The sequence below is a fragment of the Taudactylus pleione genome, unplaced genomic scaffold (assembly GCF_031769625.1).
Source record: "Taudactylus pleione unplaced genomic scaffold, aTauple2 ptg000390l, whole genome shotgun sequence".
Lineage (NCBI taxonomy): Eukaryota > Metazoa > Chordata > Amphibia > Anura > Myobatrachidae > Taudactylus > Taudactylus pleione.
In genome coordinates, this window is record NW_028284791.1 from 743,455 (window position 1) to 767,643 (window position 24,189).

The 24,189-nt window shown below is 45.7% G+C and overlaps 1 protein-coding gene across 1 annotated transcript in view; it reads right to left on the reverse strand.

The window, feature by feature from the left end:
- Positions 1-24,189, reverse strand: part of P4HA3 (prolyl 4-hydroxylase subunit alpha 3) — an 87,071-nt gene that overhangs the window by 32,530 nt on the left and 30,352 nt on the right. Inside the window, exons 2-7 of the mRNA XM_088445815.1 lie at positions 22,982-23,124; positions 15,704-15,927; positions 12,396-12,545; positions 5,062-5,113; positions 2,420-2,586; positions 1,725-1,901 (exon numbers count right to left, since the gene is read on the reverse strand). Coding sequence (XP_088301941.1) covers positions 1,725-1,901; positions 2,420-2,586; positions 5,062-5,113; positions 12,396-12,545; positions 15,704-15,927; positions 22,982-23,124 — 913 coding nt within the window. The remainder of the gene's footprint in view (positions 1-1,724; positions 1,902-2,419; positions 2,587-5,061; positions 5,114-12,395; positions 12,546-15,703; positions 15,928-22,981; positions 23,125-24,189) is intronic.

Consider the following 24,189-nt stretch of genomic DNA (forward strand, 5'->3'; position numbering starts at 1 on the left):
CTAAGGGGTTAATCTGGGACAGTAAACTAGTGAAGAAGACAGAATGATGTGACAACAGAATAATGGAGGCGCATTTGGATGAGAGACGATTCTGGACGACGTCCATTGCTGTGAGGGGATTTCATCTCCTCCCTACACTGGGGCCTCAGCCAGATAATATATTAGAGGGAAAAAGCTGCGTCACTGTACTGGATGATTTCTCGCCAACCCGACTTCTAAGAATTTGTAATAAAGACGTTTATGATCTAATTTAGCGTCTCTAAAATGCCCCAAACTCTGGAGATTGATGTTTATTTTGTATCCAGGGCAATAATGTCTCTTATGACCTCCTTGTACGTAATGTACGACTGGCAATGAAATACACACTGCATGGGGACGCTGCCATACAAAGCTCATTGGCGTTTGTGCATGAAAGATTCCATACAAAGTACACTCGGACATTATTACCCCTCTATTCTCCTATGCCAGGAGGCAGGAAACAGGCGCACAGCGGCCAATCAGATTGCTTACGACCACGCCAAGTGTTTAAGCTTTGGGGTGCGTCTGTTTCGTTGTCATAACCTTAAGGCAAAGAAAACGTGATATCGTTTTTCTCACAAGAGATTGAGATTAATTTTGACAGCATATTGGAGTAATTATTTGGCCCTATGTTGTTAGAAATTATGTGATGTGTTGATATTGCAGAGTTATGTAGACACACACCAGCAGACAACTCAAAGCCCAGTTAACCATGGATGTTGGTTTATTGACAGCCGTACTCACTGTTACATGCACACTGCTGATGGAGCAGAGCTTGAGCGAAGGGTTGTATAGAGCTCACTAGCCAGTGCGTGTTTGCTGGTTGCGTTTAGAGGTGCAGGATGCAGGAGCTTTATATGTAGGTATCAACCAGGTCTTTCACTACTGTCTCTCACCATGTCACTCTTACACAGAAAAGACAAGATGGCTCCTGCATGTGCTCAGCAGTGACCTAGGCAGCCATCTTGGAACAGGGCATGAAGTGTTGGCATTGTTACCATCTCAATATGCTTCACAGTTAGCCATCCAATATAACCCACTCAATGGTTTACTAGTACGCATGCTCAGTGGGTGCATGCACATAGGAGTTCTGCTACAGACACACCGGGTATCTCCTTCCTGGTGTTAACTATCGAAGCAGCGATTACAAAGAAGCAGTGATGGCAAGGTCACCAAGACTTTGGGTGGACGGTGAGGTGACCTGTGTGCCGGGGTGTGCGGCTGTAAGAATGGGCTCAGCTACGCCCCTCCTTGTGTGCGTATCTATGTTGCAATATCGCAAGGTAGAAGATGGGAGGGGTTATGTCTCCCCTGCACTCCTTCCTCCTGTGCCAAGGTGATGGCTATCATCGCCATCCTGGCATTGAATGGAGAAAGCATCTCCATCGGATCGGAAACATTGATGGATGCCAACCATCCATTTCTGATCCCTACTTCATACAGGATTGTGTATGTCCTATTTCCCTGTAGAGTATGGTGTAAAGCAAGACACTGGAACACATGAGTAGGAAAATGGCTGTAATGTGGTGCACTGGGGTGTTACGAAATGTGAACATATAAAAGCAGGGATAGGTTGTATGGATAGGAAATGACCGTCACTGATGTAACGGAGGGATGACATCACATGACATGAATGCACAATGGTCAGTAGTGCAGCTGTGATACACAAGTAATGTTTCTGGTCAGGATAGACCTGTACCACTCACCCAGGGAGCTGCCAGTCCCTTTATCCTCTCCGCCTCCTGGTCGCTGACAAAGTCATGATAGAGAACCACGTACGGATCCCGACTGACGATCTCTTTCTTCAGGGGCTGGAGCGTGAGATAAGGGCTGTTGTTTGTGTGGAAGGAGCACAGAATTTTTGGGTCCTCGTACAGCTTTGGCTAATGGGAAACAGAGTTGTGCTCATGGTTAGCCACATAAAGCCACGTTTCTAACACCGCTGTTCTGCAATATTGGGGAAAATTAGGAAAACGATCTCAACATTGTAAGAAAACATGCAATGTGCTGTATAAATGTTACGCTAATGCGACAAATAACACACACAACGCTACCCTTAGTGAGTGATCTGCGGTACTGTGCAGCTTGTACGCTACCCTGTCGCTGTGTCCCAGTTCTCTAGCTGATGGCATACCATGCCAAGTGTAGGGATCCACGACTGAGAGGCAGTATTACAGTACAATGATCCCTAACAAAGTATTCTAATCATTATGTCATTATTATAAGGGCAAATTAGCATGTGCAGGTCCTGGCTTATTATCTCCCAGTATTAAAATGGCCAAAGTGATGCATCTTTTTTTTGTCACATAATAAGGAGGACACTATATAGGAGCCACCGACAATCGGGACAATGTGGAAGTAAACATGGGTGGGTCACTGGCTCTAATTAGACTCATCATACCTGGGACCCCAGAGACTGGCAGAGCCCCTCATACAGGTCTCTGGTCCTGAGATGGGTAACGTTGGGTCTCTGCAGCCATGGCTCCTGTATCACGACGCTGGGCGGCTTCTCCTGTAAGATCGTCTCATATTTGGCCACGTTTTGAGCCAGTCTTTTGTTATCTGGATCTGTGCAAGGTAAGGGGGGGAGAGATAAGTGGCAGAAGGTCACATTCACCCTGAACATATAAACACAGCGCCTGATTCAGAGACGGACGCTGAAAGATCGCTCGCTCTGAATCAGGGCGTTTTTTGTTTTTTTTGGAGCGGTCTCCTGGCCACTCGCATAGCTGTGGGTGACCACCCACAGCTATAGCGAGCGGCCAGGATGATGGTCGCTATGCTCAAGACCACCGCGACCATTGGGCTTGCGACGAGACCCTTGTGGTAGGGTCTCGTTGCCGCAAGCCCCAGAGAGCTTCTGGCTCTAATAGAGCAGGAAACTCTCCCACTGACATCACTGGTGATGTAAGTGGGGCCGCCCACAAACGGCAGGAGTTCGAATGGGAACGCCTCCATTTGTAAAGCCACCCCCCGCCACGCCTACAAAATGGGGCGAGCTGTCGATCAACATCGACAGCCGCCCCTTTTGTAGTGAGCCACGGAGCGAGTGCTTTTTGCTCTCGCTCCGGGGCTCGCACGTGCGCACTGGGCCACCATCGACCCACTTGCGAGTGGGTCTGAATCAGGCCCACAGTCCCCTCTCTACACTGACTGTCTGATCAACTAATAGGCTGGGCAGGCTGCAGTCTAAGGCGCCAGGACTTGGGGGGCAACGATGATGCAACAGCCAGGCAGTGAAATTAAGACTGGAATTCATTCCAGGCTGGTGGCAGCGCAGAGCTTCAATCACATAAACAGCTTCTGAGTGATTCAGCAGTTCTGATTCTCTCATCTAGGAATAGGACATGAAGTAATCAGCAGGGCTCCCCTCCCATCCTGCAGCGCTGGTATTCCCAGATGGGAACTGCCTCTCATTTACACTGGTGTCTGCAAAAGTGCAAATGAGAAGCAGTTTGCATGCAACAGCCAAGACCCCTTACCTAGGGTTACTATAATATCCCTTTAATAAGGGACACATATGAATTATACAGGTTCTGTGGCTGATTGAAACCAGGTTAAATGCAGACATGAAGTCAGCCATCTCCACAGGGGCATTTCTAGAGAGGAGGGGGCCCGTGTGCAGTCTCCGACACAGGCCCCCTCCTCTCCGCCCGGCAGCCGGCAGCGCACTGAGCTGTACACGGCCAGCGCCGGAGTTATAGACTCTGGGCACTAGAGTGTGCCCAGAGTCTATAGTGTATGCACAGGTCACCGGGAAAATGGCAGCAGCGGCCATTTTCCCTGTACTGTGCAAACGACGGGAAAATGGCCACGGCTGCCATTTTCCAGCCGTTTTACAGCGCCGGACGCCCGCGTCGTCGTGAGACTCCGGAGAGGTAAGTATTATTATGGGGGCAGGGTGTGTGGTGCGGGGCCCCCCTGGACCCAGGGGCCCATGTTGCCTGCACATCCTGCACCCATTATAGATACGCCCCTGCATCTCCAGAACCTGTGCAATTCATAAGTCTCTCTGATTAAAGGCATTTTAATAGTTACCCTACATACCTGTACCGCGCATGATGTCAGCCCTATCCACTATTCTGCTTATTACTGCTCTTGCTAGTATTTAGATCACACCTCTATAGGACAGAAGTAAAAACATTGAAGGCTTTCCTGGCCTAACACCCCACTGAGTAGTAACATGCATGGTGATGGCGGAGCCTCTCGGCTCCCTGAGTGTGCACCTGAGAGTGATATGGTGGGAGGGGCATGACAGAATAGGGAATGGATGCTTCTCTCATGCAGGAAGGTTGCAGTGTAAAACGCGTCTCTGTATTAAACATACTTCATCCATCCAACTTGTTCAGATAGGAAAAGATCATTTATTTTTATGCAGAAGATTTCCTTAAAAATATATTTTTTTTTGTTGGGCCTTGGGAATCCTTGTTCAACAATGTCCTCTAGAATGTAAGCTCACGCGTGCAGGGCCCTCTTTCCTTTCGTGGCGCTATGTAATGATATCACTTGTGGTTTAAATGATGTAAATATGTACATTTGTATGTAACTATCCTTTGTACGGGATGCAGTCACTAAATCGACATTCACCAGAGTGCTGACAGTTATGTCAATATGGTTAAAATATTGACATAATAAATATCGACACCTGAAAAATATTGACATGGTCAGAATGCTGACATACTGTGAGGAATGTGAAAATGTCGACATGTGCATTAGGGGTAGGGTTAGCATTAGGCATAGAGTGACCATAAAAACAAACTGTCGACATTACACCAGTGCTGACATACTAAATGTCAACATTATGAACATGTGAACACGAGCGATGTTGACATAACCATATCAACATAAAAAAAGAATGTCTACATTTTGACCATTGATATAATATACCGAACCCCTTTGCACTTTTGTAAAGTTTATGTATGTTCCAAGCCTATGTACTGCAGAACCATTGTGGCGCTATATAAATAAAATGTAATAATAATTTATTATTAAACAGCTGAATACAGTAACAGATCCACAATACATTACAGACAGACCACATACCATAGAGGAGACACTCCCGGGAGAGGTATAAAGCCTGGGAAACGTTCCCTGCCTGTAAGACATGTAGAGAGGGTAATAAAGAGTGAGGAGAAATTCAAATGAGCTCTGTGCTGATGCATTCATTGTAACACCAAAAGGTCGACGTGGAAGAATGTCTACATGACAAAAGTTAGACAGTACAGAAGGTCAACAGGTTCAAAAGGTTGACATGGAAATGGTCAACACAGAAATGGTCAACACATTTTTTTTTTATTTTTAGGGTTAGGCACTGGGAGGGTTGGTTAGGGTTGGGCACTAAGAGGGACAGATAGGGTTAGGCACTGGGAGGGGTTAGAGTTAGGGTGAAGATTAGGGTTAGGAAAAAAAATTGCGCCGGTCGTTTCAACGTCGACCTTTTGAACCTGTCGACCTTTGTACTGGCCGACCTTCTGCACGGGCTAACTTTTGTCATGTCGACCTTTTCCACGTCGATTCTTTTGGTGTCGACCAAATTATTGTCAACCTTTATATTGCCGATCTTTTGTATCACACCCGTAAAAATCATAGGACAAGGTTTAATTAATAATCTGGTAAAGTCAATTTTCAGTCCCTAACAGGGTGGCGCTCTGACGTTTGGGCAGCTGTGTTTATGGTCGGGGGCTGTACAGTAGGTGAGGTCTACAGCCTCTGATAAAAAGAGAAAAGTGCTCCTTTAGGAGAAAAGCGCTATATAAATAAAATTATTATTATTAGAATACACCAATAATCTGCTGCCATTTCCCATCACTTCATCACCTCAGTAATTGCTGAGAGAGTCTTTGCTTGTCTGATAAATAAACACAAAATATGATACATTTATTATTATTCATACAGAATTGTTGCCATGAAGTCAGCATTTCACATCCTTGGAAAGCGAAGACTTCGAAAAGTAATTTATTGCTGGAAGCTCTGTCCAGGCTGTGGATTGTGGATTTTCCTTGTAAAATCCATCCCCTCAGCGGATTATTTTACCATATGAACAGGAACAGCTCCCCTGCCGACTACGCAATAAGACGCCAACACCATAAACCCCCTACAACTGACTCAGGGCAGAAACTGACAACAAAACACGGGAGGGTGTAATATAAACTGTGCGAGAGACTGAAATACATGGTTGGAACAGTTCTACGTTCGCTTTGGGTCATCAACCTAAATCCAGTTCAGTCAAAAGGAGAAACGCCAAGTGAGAGCACAATGGGGGGCAGCATATGCACCTCTGACAATAGATTGCATCCTCTGCATAATGATGCAATGGTGGAAACAACTTTTAGTGCATTATATTAATAAATATGCAGAAATGTTCTGCACAAATGACATGTAGCAGAGGTGCATTGCTCTGATTCAGCATTTGATACTTTATTTGTAAATGATCATTTTGCTGGTTATACACAAATATGAAATCCTGATGCTGTGTAGTGTTTGGTTGGGGTAGAACTGAGAATTCCGCATGGAACAAAATTAGTATCGGGGATTCCACACGGAACAGACATAATCCTAGTTAGAGTGATGATAAATTCCGCAGCAGGATGTGGAATGAGGCAATCAGGAGACACTTTGTGCTGCGGGAAGACTGAGACCTGGAACATTGGGTAACATCAACAGCATGAGAATGGATAAAATGTTTGCAAATTACATTATTGAGGAACGTAAATCACTGAGGGATCATCACCTTCATGGAAACTCAGAGACATGGGATCTATAGACCCACACCTATATATCTCTGTATTATATCTACTGCTATGTTTTTATGGCTAAAAATATGTTTGTTTTTTGTCAAAATAATAAATGTTTAATTTGTGTTCAATAACAGTGAAGCACAAAGAGGAAACTGATCTTCCACAGCCCCCCGCGCACTCTCCGCAGCGCAGACAGGACCAGCAGATTATAGCTCAATGACCAGGGAGATAAAAGCTGCGTACACACACAATGATTTTGTTACCAACGATTTTATGAACGATTTTCTGTCAGATTTTTTAAAGTGTAATGAACGATTTTTTTGATCTACAAACGATTTTTGCATATTCCCTTAATGAAAATCGTTGAGTTGGTCAGTCTGACTGAACTACAAACTACAAACGTGAACGCACATGAACGATTATCGTTCGTTTGACTCAGAAAGTGAACGATTTTTTCAAATGATTATCGTTAAACGATATCGTTTAACGATAATCGTTGAAAAAATCTTTTGTGTGTATGCAGCTAAAGTATTTATAAAATCACTTCAAACATTTTTGATTGCATTGATAAGCACCCATTCGTTTATTACTAGGATAAGTGTAATTCTAATAAATACGTCTTACAAAATCTCAACTAAAAAAGGGGGAGGTTTAGGACCCCGATTTAGAGAGAGACTAATGCGATCGCAGCTGCGAAAATTTGCAAATAGTTCGAAAGATCAACCGAGCATAGGGACCCCCTCTGCTGCCTTCTTACCTGCGTAAATATCGGTAACATCGACGCACATCGAGTGGCCATCTTGCCCTTGCGGCAGGTCTGATCAGCCGTAAACACTGCAGCTCTCCCAACACGCAGAGAGCTCTCATGCTGCGCAGGCCATCGCAGTGGCTAATTTATGCACGGTCATGAAACGGCGTTCAAGTGTACAGACACACCTGCGTTTTTTCTGACCACCCCCGTTACCACCCCAAACGCTGACAACCTGTCGCTCGCTTTGCAATGGATTTCTCTGTGCATTCATAATCGCACTGCGTTTGCTGCGCACGTGCAGTGCGGCTTATATGCATGCGCAGTGGCAAACAATCGCTCAATCTGCGTAAAAATCTCCATTGCGTCCATCTCTGAATCAGGCCCTTACTTGAAAGTGGCACTCACATTCAGCGTTCGGCATGCCAGGCTTTTACCCTGAATGTCAGTGCCACTTTCAATTTCCAGCTCCAACACGCAGAGCAGCGGCAGCTTATGAAAGATGCCGCTTCATCAATGTGGCCCACAGTTCTGCATTTGTTGGCATCTGTTACCAATCAGCAATGAGTTTCTATCTCTCTAGACATTAAAAGCAAGTGTCTGATTGGCTGTTATGGTACTTTAGTGCATACTTGGCTTTTAAATGCTATGGGCCATATTCAATATGGAGCGAAAAGTCAGTTCGCCGATGATGTCATTTTCGCCATTTTCACTTATCCCCATATTCAATTTCAAAGACTTTTCGCAGGTGCGAAAAAAGTCTTTGGAAAAAAACAGGGATAAGTTTTCACCACTGTTTAGGTGGCGAAAAAAAGTGCAGAATTGGGGTTTTGGGGTGCAGAATAATAATAAAAAAAAATAGACTGCAGGCTTTAGAATGTCCCCTAAATGTGATCCGTGTCCAAAAAAATAAAAAAAAAAATCTTTAGGACACCCCAAAAAAGGTACTTTCATTTTGGGGGTGAAAAAATAAATGTTGGGGAACAAACTTAAAAACTAGCGAAATAGCCTCAGGACGGGTCCACATGTATGCGGCAGGTGTTTTCTAGAATGCGGGTGGTTGCGGCAGGTGGATGTTTGAAGAATTATAAAAAATCACTTTAGGGACTTAAAAATATGCTAGCACCGATTAGCAGGGAATCGGTATGAAATACCGCCGGCCGCATGGTTCGATTCCCGGCAGCGCCTGGCCGACCACAGCAGAGTTCCCGGCAGCGGAAGCCCGACAGCGCTGGAAATCCCGATCGTCGATAGGTAAGTATTGACTAACCTAACCCCCTAACCCTAATCCTCCTTAGGGGTGCCTAACCCTAACCTCCCCCCCAAGTGCCTAACCCTAACCTCCCCCCCAAGTGCCTAACCCTAACCCCCCCTTCCCCACTGTCTAAACCTAAGTCCCCCCCGGGGGTGCCTAACCCTAGCCGTCCCTCCCCCTAGCCTAACCCTAACCCTCCCGGGGGGGGTGCCTAACCCTAAGTCCCCCCCGGGAGCCCTAAACCTAACCCTCCCCCCCGTGGCTGTCCGCTCGTGGCGCCCGGCATCCCTTCGATCGGGATGCCGGGCGCCGGTCTCCCGGCGTCGGAGAAATGTCAGGCGTCTACATCTAGATGCCCGGCATTTCACCCTCGCTGGGATATGACAGTCGGGAAGGCGGCTGCCAGTATTAAGGCAGCCGGCTTCCCGATTGTATACCATTTTCATGTACCCCAAATTTGATGGGCATGGTTATTTAAAATAATAATAAAAAAAAGATAAAATGCTATTCTTCACAGGTGCAAGCGGCTATTTAAAATCCCTGATTACATTCAGCAGGCCAAATTGGGGGTACCCATAGTGATCCCCCATGTCAGACCATCTTTTGGGGGGAGACAGGCTGATTTCCCCTAAAGTGACAGGACTTTACTATACTCACCTTTCCGTGGGTCCCGTTTTCGCCAGATCCTAATTGAATACCGAGATAAGCGGGCACGCACCCAATACTATATCCCAGGAAAAAACGGCGATGATGAAAACTGATGACCCTATGTCCTTTAATGGGTCCTAGAGACCCCACTGTAATCAGAATCGTGAGTTCAGACAGCTTCCATACAAAAGTGTAACTTATACTTACTATGTGAAGGAGGGGCGGGCCTGCACCCGCTTTGGCAGTGCGCATGCATGAACTCAGCAGTGACACTGTGTTAGGAGCTGCGGTGGTCAGCGTGGCATACCGTTGATCGATAGGACAGTAGCTTCTTTCCATGCTGGTGTCGGTCATTACTTGGAGATTGGGACACCTCTGTGGTTGAACAAAGGCTGCACAGGAATCTTTGCAGCTGGGACACTCACTAGTTGCTCTTCTACTGTATGTGCAGCCTCACACCTGTAGCATATTTCACTTGCGGAGGGGGGGCGGGGAGTTGTCTTGCTTGATCCTTTGTGATTGGTCTAAGGGCCTGATTCAGAGCCGCTCGTAAGCGTATGGGTTGTAATGCGCATGTGCCAACCAGTCAGTGCGGTCGGAAATCATGTGCTCGCAAAATAGCGAATGCCTGCTAATTTGAGTGACCGAATGAGGCGTTTGTGGGTGGTAACAGGGGAAGGTGCTTGAAAACGGGGAGTGGAGATCAGAACGCAGGCGTGCCAAACGGTCAAAACGGGCGTTTAATGGGTGTGCATAATTAACAAAGCAGCGTCATCGACCACGTCACTTGGTTGTCTTTTAGCCTGAATTGCTCGCATGATTGCGGTAGGAAAATGCTACCACAAGAATAGCGAGCAGTTCATACGCCTTTCGATGTACTCGATTAATCTAATAAATAGCGGAGATGACGTATGATGCGAGCGGCCAAGGGGCGTCTTTACAAAATAGCGAGCGCATGTTTCGTTCGCTCGTTCAGACATAGAGGCGTCAACAGACCGCAAAGAGCGAGCGCTCAATTTAAATAGCCAGCCCCTTTTTCAGAACGAGCGTCCGCAAATAGCGTCCGGCTCTGAATCAGGCCCTAAGTGTGTAGTAAAAGGCTGACAGGCCCTTACTTCCTTGTCAGTCGTAGCTTCATGCCTTGGTGTTTAGCCTGCTGATCTTGATGCCTGGTGAACCTCCATATTGCTACTATTCTGATCAGTTTGTGCATGTCCAGTCTGGTCTGTGGTCTCCTATCCTCTGCATCACTTGTTGTTAAGTATTGCTTTACTTAATTTTGGAAAAGTGCTGTTTGTCTGCAATTCCCATTATCAGGCTACCTGTTTAAACTATACAGCTACAGTTGTCATTAGTGAGAAAAGTTCTTTTTGTTTGCAATTAGCATTATCAAGCTATCTGCTTACCATACAGCTTCAGTATACTCACATATTGTATCAGTCACTCCAGCATTAACCCTTTGATTACCTGTTAATTGTACGAGCCCCTACTATCCTGAGTGAAGTCCTGGTGGCATCTCAGTACCAGTGAGAGCATCTCAGTCCATGGAAAAAGGGTGACTGTTATAGGTGAATACCGCTGTAGAGTGGTTCTAAGGGTCTCATGCAATTATTCAGCTGTATCATAAAACACTGAGGGGTCAAACCTGGCAGTGTAAACTTTCGCAGCCACCAATTAATGGAGAAAGTGTTATTGGTAGGACTCAAGCGGACAGCTACTTTTTCGGTGCCGTTGTCCTCTCACTGGAGCAATATTGAATTGCCCGGTAATTTGGAATCTGCCACCGCAAACTCGTGGTGAGTGGGATATCTATTTGATGGGGGCCAGATGGGGAATGATGAGGAATGTGTAGAAAAAGGCTCCTTGTAAAGTGCACGCCAGGATTTAATATGGATGAAGTGACACAGTGCCCTCGGATGTCAACACGACTCACTTCCAATTGAGATGGGACATTTGCTCATATAGTGCAACCAAGGCCAAGAAAATGGCATACAAATTATTCAGAGGAACATAAAATATTAGATATAGAGAAAAAAACAAGAACTCAGCGCCTACACTCCAGTAAGCACAGTAAAGAATGATATGTATTTAAGATGTATACAAAGGATAAACACTTAGCAATGAGATGTATATAAAATAAACATATTTATTAGCCAATGCTAGCACATAAAAACAATAATCTAGACAATGACAAAAAATAACATTCAAAAAATACAAACAATAAACCAATAATTGGACATAAGTATACACCAATTATTGGTATGCCTGAACACTGTGCTCCTTATTACAATTGATACAGATAAATGTTTGTCATGAGTAGCCTTATGTTAAACTTTTGCTACTGTGAGCTAGTGCTGCAGCAGATAAAATGTGGCTGGATAATAATACAGAAAATCTTGATCTAGGAAAGATATTTATGAAAATCAGGCAATCTGTCCAAAAACATATATGTTTTTGTTTTTTTTCCTTCCAGCTTTCAATAAAGCAGTCTCTGTAAATTAGATCATGATGTGATGTCGGCTCCTATTAATATATTCTGAAGCATGTATTTTCAACTGCGCCTCTTAACACTTCCACCGCTAATCAAAAAGTAAAAATAGTTCTCTTTGCAATAAGTACAGCCCTTCAAGGCAAAGTGGTAAGTGCTTTGTAGACAATTAGAAATTAAATATGGCTCGTGCAGCTGATCAAATCAAGTCTCCACCAAAGACTTATGAGTGAAAACTTGAACACGGACCGTCCATAAGTGGAGGAACTGTGAGTACATATCATTCTTTACTGTGCTTACTGGAGTGTAGGCGCTGAGTTCTGAGTTCTTGTTTTTTTCTCTATATCTATTTTCTTTCGCAAACATATACAGAGTTTGCAACTTGGCTGCATTACTCCAGTACCCCATTTATATTTATCATAAATAGTTCATTACTAATAGGTACCTGCGCCAGAATTTGGTGGTTCTATATACTGAACATAAAATATTGCTGTAACTTACTTTATAGTAGGAAAAGGCTAAATAATCCAACGCATCTTCCAGAGACCCCTGGTCTTCCGTGAACCATCTGCCGTAGGATCCCCGGAACATGCTGACCGCTTCCTCCAGCCATGGTATAGAATGATAATAATCCTCCATGTCATAAGCCACCTGCAGAGCATTGGGGAATTGTGGTAAACGAGGTTTCCCATTAATAACGCACTGTTATATCCTGCCAGGCCTATGCTAGTCGGATAAGGTTTATCTATACTAATACAAGGGCGTAACTAGGTATTTGAAGGCCCCATAGCAAAACTTTGCAAAGGCCCCTATGTACCATGCAATGCTGAAAAATTTGAAACACATGTAACTTTGACAAGGAAGATGGGCCTCATAGCAGCTGCCCCTCTTACACTTATGGTAGTTACGCCCATTCTAAGATAAAAACGTTTTATCTGTTTGTTTGTTCCAAGATGGCGCAAAAACTTGTTCCAAGATGGCGCAAAAACTTGTTCCGAGATGGCACAAAAAAGTTCTGAAATGATTTTTATGAAACTCATTTTGTAGTGGAAACTCCTAGAAATCTCCTGAGCTTGTTTCATCTCCATCCGTCCAGTTAAAGCTGAGCAATTTAAAAATGTTAATGATTTTTTCCAGGATCCACAGTGGGAACCTTGTCTCCCTCTACGATGCCCCTCGCAACGCAGAACAGTGACGCCCCACCAGCTACCTTAAGGTGTGTGCAGTTAGTTAAACTTCTTATACAAACTGGTTGAGCTTTAGAAAATGTATCAGTGGTCTGGAACTGAGTCAGCACTATACAAATATTTATAAAATAAATAGAATGAATAAGTGATGACTATGCAGAAATAATAATAATAATAATAATAATAATAGTAATAATAATAATAATAGTAATAATAATAATAATAATAGTAATAATAATAATAGTAATAATAATAATAATAGTAATAATAATAATAATAATAATAATAATAATAATAATAATAGTAATAATAATAATAATAGTATTTCAACCCTGCTCATGTTACACCTCTCAGCCAGCAGATAGTTATCCTTCTATCTTACTGTTGTCTATAGTCTGTGTGTAGGGCAGAACGCTCTCACTGCGGTTTGCCCTACACTTGTGTGGGCGGGGGACTAGCAGGGGTACTCCACTCCTTGGCTGCTGGTTGCACTGCCGGACGGCAACCCCCCTTTGGTCGGCGCCCCTGGCGAGTGCCATCCTGGCCAATGGGTAGATATGCCCCTGCGTCCGCATAACCTGTAGGTCACACAGGCGCACTAATTTCATTGCTCCATAAGCAGTGAATCTTTTCGGATCAGCTGTCTCCGTGCCGGAGCAATGATGAACTGCTATGGCGCTCGCGTCGAGTTGGAATGTTAATTATCGGACCCCGATAATTAACCTAATGAATAGACCCCTCAGACAGATACTGCTTTTCTCAGTTGCTATAAATGATCTTGTAGGAGACAGAACTGAGCTATGAAAGCCCACTGCTATTGTGCTGATCAGGCATCCGGGCACCTCCGCACCACACAGTGACTGACGATAGGAGTCAGCTATTTATCCTGATGGAAGTAACACACTGATTACATTATTCCCAGTAAAAGAAACTCATCGCCCACATGTCACGCTCAGTAAAAATCGGCTGTAAATGTCTTGTGTAGCAAACTTTTATTTTAGATCAATTTGGAACGCCTCTGCGATTTTCCACATGGAGGAAGGCATTCCTGGGTAATAGGCACACATGTGTTCCGCGTTAATGTAACGCTTGCATCAAATTAAGCCCAGGCATTGCCACTGACACGTGTTCAAATTTCCTTCTAATTCACATAAAATGTGGGGGTAAAAGATATGAAGACTGATGATAGATGAGACGGTGATAGGTGCGAGACACATGAAATACTGTGTAACGTAACGCAGACATCTGTGTGTAATACGGCGCTGTAACGAGAGAACCAGGCTGAAGACTCCCGCGTGTCCCATTTTACATACTTCACATTCATCTATCAGGGGAAATATTTTCTGTCTAGCTGCAGGACGAGAGACCTGGGGCACAGTCATTTCATAACTCAGGACAAAGAAGTAATTGTGAGGCCATTTATTCATTATCAAGGGTTTGGACTTGATAATTATAACTGCTTATTGCCACTACTCAGGGTAATAAGAAATGAAGAACCTGCCTGGAGTTGTCATTTATCACATCCAGGGACAGGGCCTACGACAGGAACCCAAACCTCCAATGTGTAAAAGTAAAGTGATCACTTATTTTATTTGCTGGGGGCCACCACGCTACAGTACTAAATTCAGCAAGAAAGCAGCCCGCATAGATTTCTAGGGTTGGGCATAATAGATCGACACTGGTAAAGGTCGACACTGTATAGGTCGACACCAAAATGATAAACAGTTAATATGTCAACAGGGACAAAAGGTCAACACACAAAAGGTCCACCTGGATATAGGTCGACAGGTACAAAAGGCCAACAGGGTCAAAAGGTGGACATGGGACTGGTCGACACGTGTGTGTTTTTTTGTTTTCTAACCCTAATCTTCACCCTAACCCTAAATCTAATCCTCACCTTGGTGCCTAAACCAAACTGTCCCTCCTTGTGTCTGACCCTAACTGTTGAGGTAAGTGCTTACCCCTAACTCTCCGGTAAGTGTCACTGCCTAACCCTAACCCCCCAAAAAACAAGGGTTGACCATTTTTGTGTCGACCATTCACATGTCGACCTTTGGTACCTGTCGACCTAAACCCATTACAACCTTTTGTGTGTTGACCCTTTGAACCTGTCATCCCTTTCTCCCTGTCGACCTATTGACTATCGACCATTCGGTGTTGACATATACAGTATCGAAATTTTTTGTATCAACCTGCCAAACAGTAACCACCCTCCCCCCTTGAAAAAAAAAATAAAAATGTATATTTTTAGGGGATATCTTGCAAATAATTTATTAGTAAGCCCCTTAAAATCTAATTAAATCAGCACATAACATTCACACACACGTCTAAGGCTGCACCCCTTACTGGACCAGTGTCTTTTATTCCAAATATGATATCATGAAGGCAAAACAGACATGATGAATGAAGATGGAGCCTGGCTACAGTGAATGTTGGGCAGGGTTGGTGGGGTCAGGACGAGGCATGGGCTGTTCTGGCTGTTGGCCAATATTGTCCCTTTTATTCTTCTATTGGAAGATGCCATCTTCTCAGTTCTCACTTGTATAAAATGTGTGTGTGTGTATATTATATTCACTCAGTCTCAGGCCCCAGTAATTATATTTCATATTCTGAAAAATATACCTTTCCAATATGGAAGCAGTCATCAGCCGACATGGTGGAGACCTGATCGGTTCTGTGCAGGAGACTGAAGTGTGAGCTGGGTCCAGTCTGGAATATACCTTTCGTCAAACCCTTCACATTCAAGGAGTAGACGTCCTGTAATCTCATGAGGGCTTTAGCTGCTCCTTCAACATCATCCAAGATCGGAAGTCTCACCTCCACCTTCTCATAACCATCCTTGAGTGCTGAAGAAACCAGGAGCAATGAGTAAACTATAGCAGCAAGATGGGTCGTGTATGACCTCCGAGACACTACGTCAGTCTCAATTCTGATAACTCCAACAACTGACCTCACTGCTTCATTTCATCATACTACTCACTGGAATTGGATTAACTTGGACTGATTATTACAGTTAGCAAGATATCTATGGACACACCTCAATCTATGGACACACCTCAAACCTAAGTGGACACAGCTGACTTCTCCTAAAGCCTCAAAACAATGGGACACTTGTGTCTAAAATGTCGATCGCATAGTACATTTAAGATGGCCATATATTAACTGATTCTGCTATTTGGCCCTCAGTATTCTAGTTCCATTTGGCAATTCATGTGAGTTGCAAAGTTGAAAGAGATCTGGCTATTTGGCCACAGGGCAAGTGTCCAGACCAAGTATAGACCCATTGAGACCCGTTATATAGTGAGAAGATGACAGTACACATTGGTTAATAGCTGTCATCTTCTGCCTTCATTTTCCTAAATATCCTCCATGTCCAATAAATGGTCCAATTGGCTTTATGGGAACCATTCTGGGAATCATGGACATTTTTTGGCCCACACATACTATAATGTCTGGCTAATGGCAGTATGCAATATCCAATCTAGTCTGTCCAAGTGAATCCCACCATGCTCTTAACTGAATCAGGGGGGAGGATTTGGAACTTACAAATAAATTAACTGGAGATATATTTAAAGAGCATAAAGATTTATTGATGATGTGCAATTGCTCTATTTCATGTTGTTTCTTTTACTTTTCAAACATTTTAAAATTTTGAGCATTTTTTTTTAAATGCCTATGCTGACTTCTAACACAGGGCCTGATTCTCTACGGATCGCGATATAGCTACGCACGCAGTTCAGTGCGATTGGAAGCTAATCTATTGCGATTGCAATGCCGCCATAGCACTATATAAGGACGCCCACTTTACCTTACACGCACATCCGTAATGGTTAGCAAGACTGCGAAAACATTGGTCCAGTCGAGTAACATCGGAGCCATACACACAGTTAAGGCAGGTCAGACCTCACTCAGGAAATGCTAACTTCAGGGCACGCTATGAGGCCTCAGACTGCGTATGGTATCGCAGTGGCTGATTTATGCACGCCGTTGAAATGCACTGGCATACTTGCGGTCGCCCGAACAACCCCCTGTCACAACCCACAAATGGCACTTCCTGTCAGTCATTCTGCGATGGGTCTGCGTCCCGATCGCAATTACTGGTTCGTGCACTGTGATGCATACGCATGCGCAGTACGCAACAATCGGTCGATTGCGTGTGTATTAGCAACTGCGTTCTTTGCTGACTTAGGCCCACAATTAATGATTAGTAATGAAACACAAAAATTAAAAAATTGCTGAAACATTTCACTCTGACTCTTTTCTGCAGGGTCAACAGTGTATGAGATGAGAGGAATGCCGGAACTTTGCCCGAGGCCACTGTCCGTTATATACTGTAACACGATAACGTGTTCTAAAGAGTCCTCACAGTTCTCGTGGAGGCCTTGATTCACGTGACAAATCATCTTCTGTAAGATAGATGTCAGAGACAATATAGATGAAACTAATTAACCTATCACAATGCAAACCAACGTGTTATTGGATAATGTGAGGCTATGGTTCCCTATGTTCCGCTGCCGATAGATTATAGGATTTTGTTCTTGGGTCAAACTGAAATCTCCATCCTAACACTGAGGAAAGCTGAGAGTTCATGAAGCTCTAGTCTGATGTACGAAATTGTGGTCTCACCAGCTTTCACCAGCTTCAGCTTCTCATCTACCAGGAGAGCAGAACGTGGCAAAATCCCTAAAAATATCTGTTTAATTTCAAACGGTAACACCTCTGCTGTCCCTTAACCTCTGCTTTCCCATTACCCCTGTTTTCACATTACCCTGCTTTCCCATTACCCCTGCCTTCCCATTACCCCTGTTTTCACATTAGCCCTGCTTTCCCTTTACCCCTGCTTTCCCATTACCCCTGCTTTACCATTACCCCTGCTTTCCCATTACCCCTACTTTCCCATTAGCCCTGCTTTCCCATTAGCCCTGCTTTCCCATTACCCCTGCTTTCCCTTTACTCCTGCTTTCCCTTTACCCCTGCTTTCCCATTACCCCTGCTTTCCCTTTAGCCCTGCTTTCCCATTACCCCTGCTTTCCCATTACCCCTGCTTTCCCATTAGCCCTGCTTTCCCATTACCCCTGCTTTCCCATTACCCTGCTTTACCATTACCCCTGCTTTCCCATTACCCTGCTTTCCCATTACCCCTGTTTTCACATTACCCTGCTTTCCCATTACCCCTGCTTTCCCATTACCCCTGCTTTCCCATTAGCCCTGCTTTCCCTTTACCCCTGCTTTCCCATTAGCCCTGCTTTCCCATTAGCCCTGCTTTCCCATTACCACTGCTTTACCATTAGCCCTGCTTTCCCATTAGCACTGCTTTCCCATTACCCCTGCTTTCCCTTTACCCCTGCTTTCCCATTACCCCTGTTTTCACATTACCCTGCTTTCCCATTACCCCTGCTTTCCCATTACCCTACCTTCCCATTACCCCTGTTTTCACATTACCCTGCTTTCCCATTACCCCTGCTTTCCCATTACCCCTGCTTTCCCATTAGCCCTGCTTTCCCATTACCCCTGCTTTCCCATTACCCTGCTTTCCCATTACCCCTGCTTTCCCATTACCCTGCTTTCCCATTACCCCTGCTTTCCCATTACCCCTGCTTTCCCATTAGCCCTGCTTTCCCTTTACCCCTGCTTTCCCATTAGCCCTGCTTTCCCATTACCACTGCTTTACCATTAGCCCTGCTTTCCCATTAGCACTGCTTTCCCATTACCCCTGCTTTCCCTTTACCCCTGCTTTCCCATTACCCCTGTTTTCACATTACCCTGCTTTCCCATTACCCCTGCTTTCCCATTACCCTACCTTCCCATTACCCCTGTTTTCACATTACCCTGCTTTTCCCATTACCCTGCTTTCCCATTACCCCTGTTTTCACATTACCCTGCTTTCCCATTACCCCTGCTTTCCCATTAGCCCTGCTTTCCCTTTACCCCTGCTTTCCCATTAGCCCTGCTTTCCCATTACCCCTGCTTTCCCATTACCCCTGCTTTCCCATCACCACTGCTTTACCATTACCCCTGCTTTCCCATTACCCCTGCTTTCCCTTTACCTCTGCTTTACCATTAGCCCTGCTTTCCCTTTACCTCTGCTTTTCCCCTTACCCCTGCTTTCCCATTACCCCTGCTTTCCTTTACCTCTGTTTTACCATTAGCCCTGCTTTCCCCTTACCCCTGCTTTACCATTACCCCTTGTTTACCCTTTTATCCTGCTTTCCCATTACCCCTGCTTTCCCTTTACCTCTGCTTTACCATTAGCCCTGCTTTCCCTTTACCTCTGTTTTTCAACTTACCCCTGCTTTACCATTAGCCCTACTTTCCCATTACCCCTGCTTTCCCATTACCCCTGCTTTCCCATTACCCCTGTTTTCACATTAGCCCTGCTTTCCCTTTACCCCTGCTTTCCCATTACCCTGCTTTCCCATTACCCCTGTTTTCCCATTACCCTGCTTTCCCATTACCCCTGCTTTCCCATTACCCTGCTTTCCCATTACCCCTGTTTTCACATTACCCTGCTTTCCCATTACCCCTGCTTTCCCATTAACCCTGCTTTCCCTTTACCCCTGCTTTCCCATTAGCCCTGCTTTCCCATTAGCCCTGCTTTCCCATTAGCCCTGCTTTCCCATTAGCCCTGCTTTCCCATTAGCACTGCTTTCCCATTATCTCTGCTTTCCCTTTACCCCTGCTTTCCCATTACCCCTGTTTTCACATTACCCTGCTTTCCCATTACCCCTGCTTTCCCATTACCCTACCTTCCCATTACCCCTGTTTTCACATTACCCTGCTTTTCCCATTACCCCTGCTTTCCCATTACCCTGCTTTCCCATTACCCCTGTTTTCACATTACCCTGCTTTCCCATTACCCCTGCTTTCCCATTAGCCCTGCTTTCCCTTTACCCCTGCTTTCCCATTAGCCCTGCTTTCCCATTACCCCTGCTTTCCCATTACCCCTGCTTTCCCATTACCACTGCTTTACCATTAGCCCTGCTTTCCCATTACCCCTGCTTTCCCATTACCCCTGCTTTCCCATTACCCCTGCTTTCCCTTTACCTCTGCTTTACCATTAGCCCTGCTTTCCCTTTACCTCTGCTTTTCCCCTTACCCCTGCTTTCCCATTACCCCTGCTTTCCTTTACCTCTGTTTTACCATTAGCCCTGCTTTCCCCTTACCCCTGCTTTCCCATTACCCCTGCTTTCCCTTTTATCCTGCTTTCCCATTACCCCTGCTTTCCCTTTACCTCTGCTTTACCATTAGCCCTGCTTTCCCTTTACCTCTGTTTTTCAACTTACCCCATCTTTACCATTAGCCCTACTTTCCCATTACTCCTGCTTTCCCATTACCACTGCTTTACCATTAGCCCTGCTTTCCCATTAGCACTGCTTTCCCATTAGCACTGCTTTACCATTAGCCCTGCTTTCCCTTTACCTCTGTTTTTCAACTTACCCCTGCTTTACCATTAGCCCTACTTTCCCATTACCCCTGCTTTCCCATTACCACTGCTTTACCATTAGCCCTGCTTTCCCATTAGCACTGCTTTCCCATTAGCACTGCTTTACCATTAGCCCTGCTTTCCCTTTAGCCATGCTTTACCATTACCACTGCTTTCCCTTTAGCCCTGCTTTCCCTTAAGCCCTGCTTTCCCATTACCCCTGCTTTCCCATTACCCCTGCTTTCCCATTACCCATGCTTTCCCATTAGCCTTGCCTTCTCTTTGCCTGTGCTTTCCCATTATGTCTGCTTTCCCATTACCCCTACTTTCCTTTTGCCTCTGCTTTCTCATTACCCCTGCTTTCCCATTATGTCTGCTTTCCCATTAATCCTCCTTTCCCTTTACCCCTGCTTTCCCTTTACCCCTGCTTTCCCATTACCCCTGCTTTCCCATTACCCCTGCTTTCCCTTTACCTCTGCTTTTCCCCTTACCCCTGCTTTCCCATTACCCCTGCTTTCCCATTACCCCTGCTTTCCCTTTACCCCTGCTTTCCCTTTACCACTGCTTTCCCATTACCCCTGCTTTCCCTTTACCTCTGCTTTACCATTAGCCCTGCTTTCCCTTTACCTCTGCTTTTCCCCTTACCCCTGCTTTACCATTACCCCTGCTTTCCCTTTACCCCTGCTTTCCCTTTACCCCTGCTTTCCCATTAGCCCTGCTTTCCCTTTACCTTTGCTTTTCCCCTTACCCCTGCTTTACCATTACCCCTGCTTTCCCATTAGCCCTGCTTTCCCTTTACCTCTGCATTTCCCGCGACCCCTGCATTTCCCGTTACCCCTGCATTTCCTGTTACCCCTGCGTTTCTCGTTACCCCTGCATTTCCCGTTAGCCCTGCTTTCCCATAACCTCTGCTTTCCCATAACCTCTGCTTTCCCATTACCCTGCTTTCCCATTACCCCTGCTTTCCCATTACCACTGCTTTACCATTAGCCCTGCTTTCCCATTACCACTGCTTTCCCACTACCACTGCTTTACCATTACCACTGCTTTCCCATTACCCCTGCTTTCCCATTACCCCTGATTTCCCATTACCACTGCTTTCCCTTTACCCCTGCTTTCCCATTACCCCTGCTTTCCCATTACCCCTGCTTTCCCTTTACCCCTGCTTTCCCCTTACCCCTGCTTTACCATTACCCCTGCTTTCCCTTTAAACCTGCTTTCCCATTACCCCTGCTTTCCCATTACCCCTGCTTTTCCCCTTACCCCTGCTTTACCATTACCCCTGCTTTACCATTACCCCTGCTTTCCCTTTACCCCTGCTTTCCCTTTACCCCTGCTTTCCCATTAGCCCTGCTTTCCCTTTACCTCTGCTTTTCCCCTTACCCCTGCTTTACCATTACCCCTGCTTTCCCATTAGCCCTGCTTTCCCTTTACCTCTGCATTTCCCGTTACCCCTGCATTTCCCGTTACCCCTGCATTTCCCGTTACCCCTGCGTTTCTCGTTACCCCTGCATTTCCCGTTAGCCCTGCTTTCCCATAACCTCTGCTTTCCCATAACCTCTGCTTTCCCATTACCCTGCTTTCCCATTACCCCTGCTTTCCCATTACCACTGCTTTACCATTAGCCCTGCTTTCCCATTACCACTGCTTTCCCACTACCACTGCTTTACCATTACCACTGCTTTCCCATTACCCCTGCTTTCCCATTACCCCTGATTTCCCATTACCACTGCTTTCCCTTTACCCCTGCTTTCCCATTACCCCTGCTTTCCCTTTACCCCTGCTTTCCCTTTACCCCTGCTTTCCCCTTACCCCTGCTTTACCATTACCCCTGCTTTCCCTTTAACCCTGCTTTCCCATTACCCCTGCTTTCCCATTACCCCTGCTTTCCGTTTACCTCTGCTTTACCATTAGCCCTGCTTTCCCTTTACCTCTGCTTTTCCCCTTACCCCTGCTTTACCATTAGCCCTGCTTTCCCTTTACCCCTGCTTTCCCATTACCACTGCTTTACCATTAGCCCTGCTTTCCCTTTAACCCTGCTTTCCCATTACCCCTGCTTTCCCATTACCTCTGCTTTCCCTTTACCTCTGCTTTACCATTAGCCCTGCTTTCCCTTTACCTCTGCTTTTCCCCTTACCCCTGCTTTACCATTAGCCCTGCTTTCCCTTTACCCCTGCTTTCCCATTACCACTGCTTTACCATTAGCCCTGCTTTACCATTTGCCCTGCTTTCCCATTAGCACTGCTTTCCCATTAGCCCTGCTTTCCCTTTAGCCCTGCTTTCCCTTTAGCCCTGCTTTCCCTTTACCTTTGCTTTATCATTACCCCTGCTGTCCCATTACTCCTGCTTTCCCATTACCCCTGCTGTCCCATTACTCCTGCTTTCCAGTTACCCCTGCCTTCCCAATACCCCTGCTTTATCAATATTTCTGCTCTCCCTTTACCCCTGCTTTCCCATTACCCCTGCTTTCCCATTACCTTTGATGTTCTCACTGGCCTCCAGACTGTTCACCACATTCATCCACTCGGACTGCAGCCTCTTTAATAAGGTGTAGGCCACAATTGGGTCTGACACTGGTGTACCAACCACATGGTGAAAAGCTGTCACTTTCCTATAGAACCTGAAACACATAAAGAGGTTATTTTTGTGGCCATTACACCAGGGCCAGCGTTTACAGTCAGTGCAGGCCTGGCAACATTTTGTGTGTGCATAAAGTAAAAATGCCCATACATGCTGCCATCTGATGGGCAATTACACTTTTTAGAGCTATAGGCCAATGCAGACCATGGATCTTCATTGACATCTAAGTAGGGTATACAGTCTCAGGGATGGGTCGTGATGGACTATAGATGTAGCTGGACAACGGACCAAAAAAAATTGTTCAAATTGGTTAAATTTGGGTGTTTTAAACAAGTTGTCTGAACAAATAATTTTTGGCTATTTTCCAGTGTTTGTGAGCAAATGGACGATTGTCCATTTGCAGGGGGGAGATGACGGTGTGGCTGATACTAGAGATGACGCAGGGGGGGAGGTGATGGTGTGGGTGAGAGACGATGTTTGGGGAGATGATGGTGTGCTGAGAGACAACGCAGGGGGAGGTGATGGTGTGCTGACAGAATGCAGGGGAGAGATGATGGTGTGCTGAGAGACAACGCAGGGGGAGGTGATGGTGTGCTGACAGAATGCAGGGGGGAAATGATGGTGTGCTGAGAGACAACACGGAGGAGGTGATCAGTTGGCTGATTGATGCAGAGAGGAAATTATGGTGTGGCTCAGAGACGACGTGGGGGGAGATGATGGTGTGCTGAGACTAGAGACGATGCAGGGGGGGAGGTGATGGTGTGGCTGAGAGACAACATGGGGGGGAGATGATGGTGTGCTGAGAGATGATGCAGGGGAGAGATGATGGTGTGCTGAGAGATGATGCTGGGGGAGGTGATGGTGTGCTGAGAGATGATGCAGGGGGGAGGTGATGGTGTGGCTGAGAGACGATGCAGGGGGGAGATGATGGTGTGCTGTGAGACGATGCTGGGGGGAGATGATGGTGTGCTGAGAGATGATGCAGGGGGGAGGTGATGGTGTGCTGAGAGACGATGCTGGGGCGAAGTGATGGTGTGCTGAGAGACGATGCTGGGGGGAAGTGATGGTGTGCAGAGAAACGATGAAGGGGGGAGATGATGGTGTG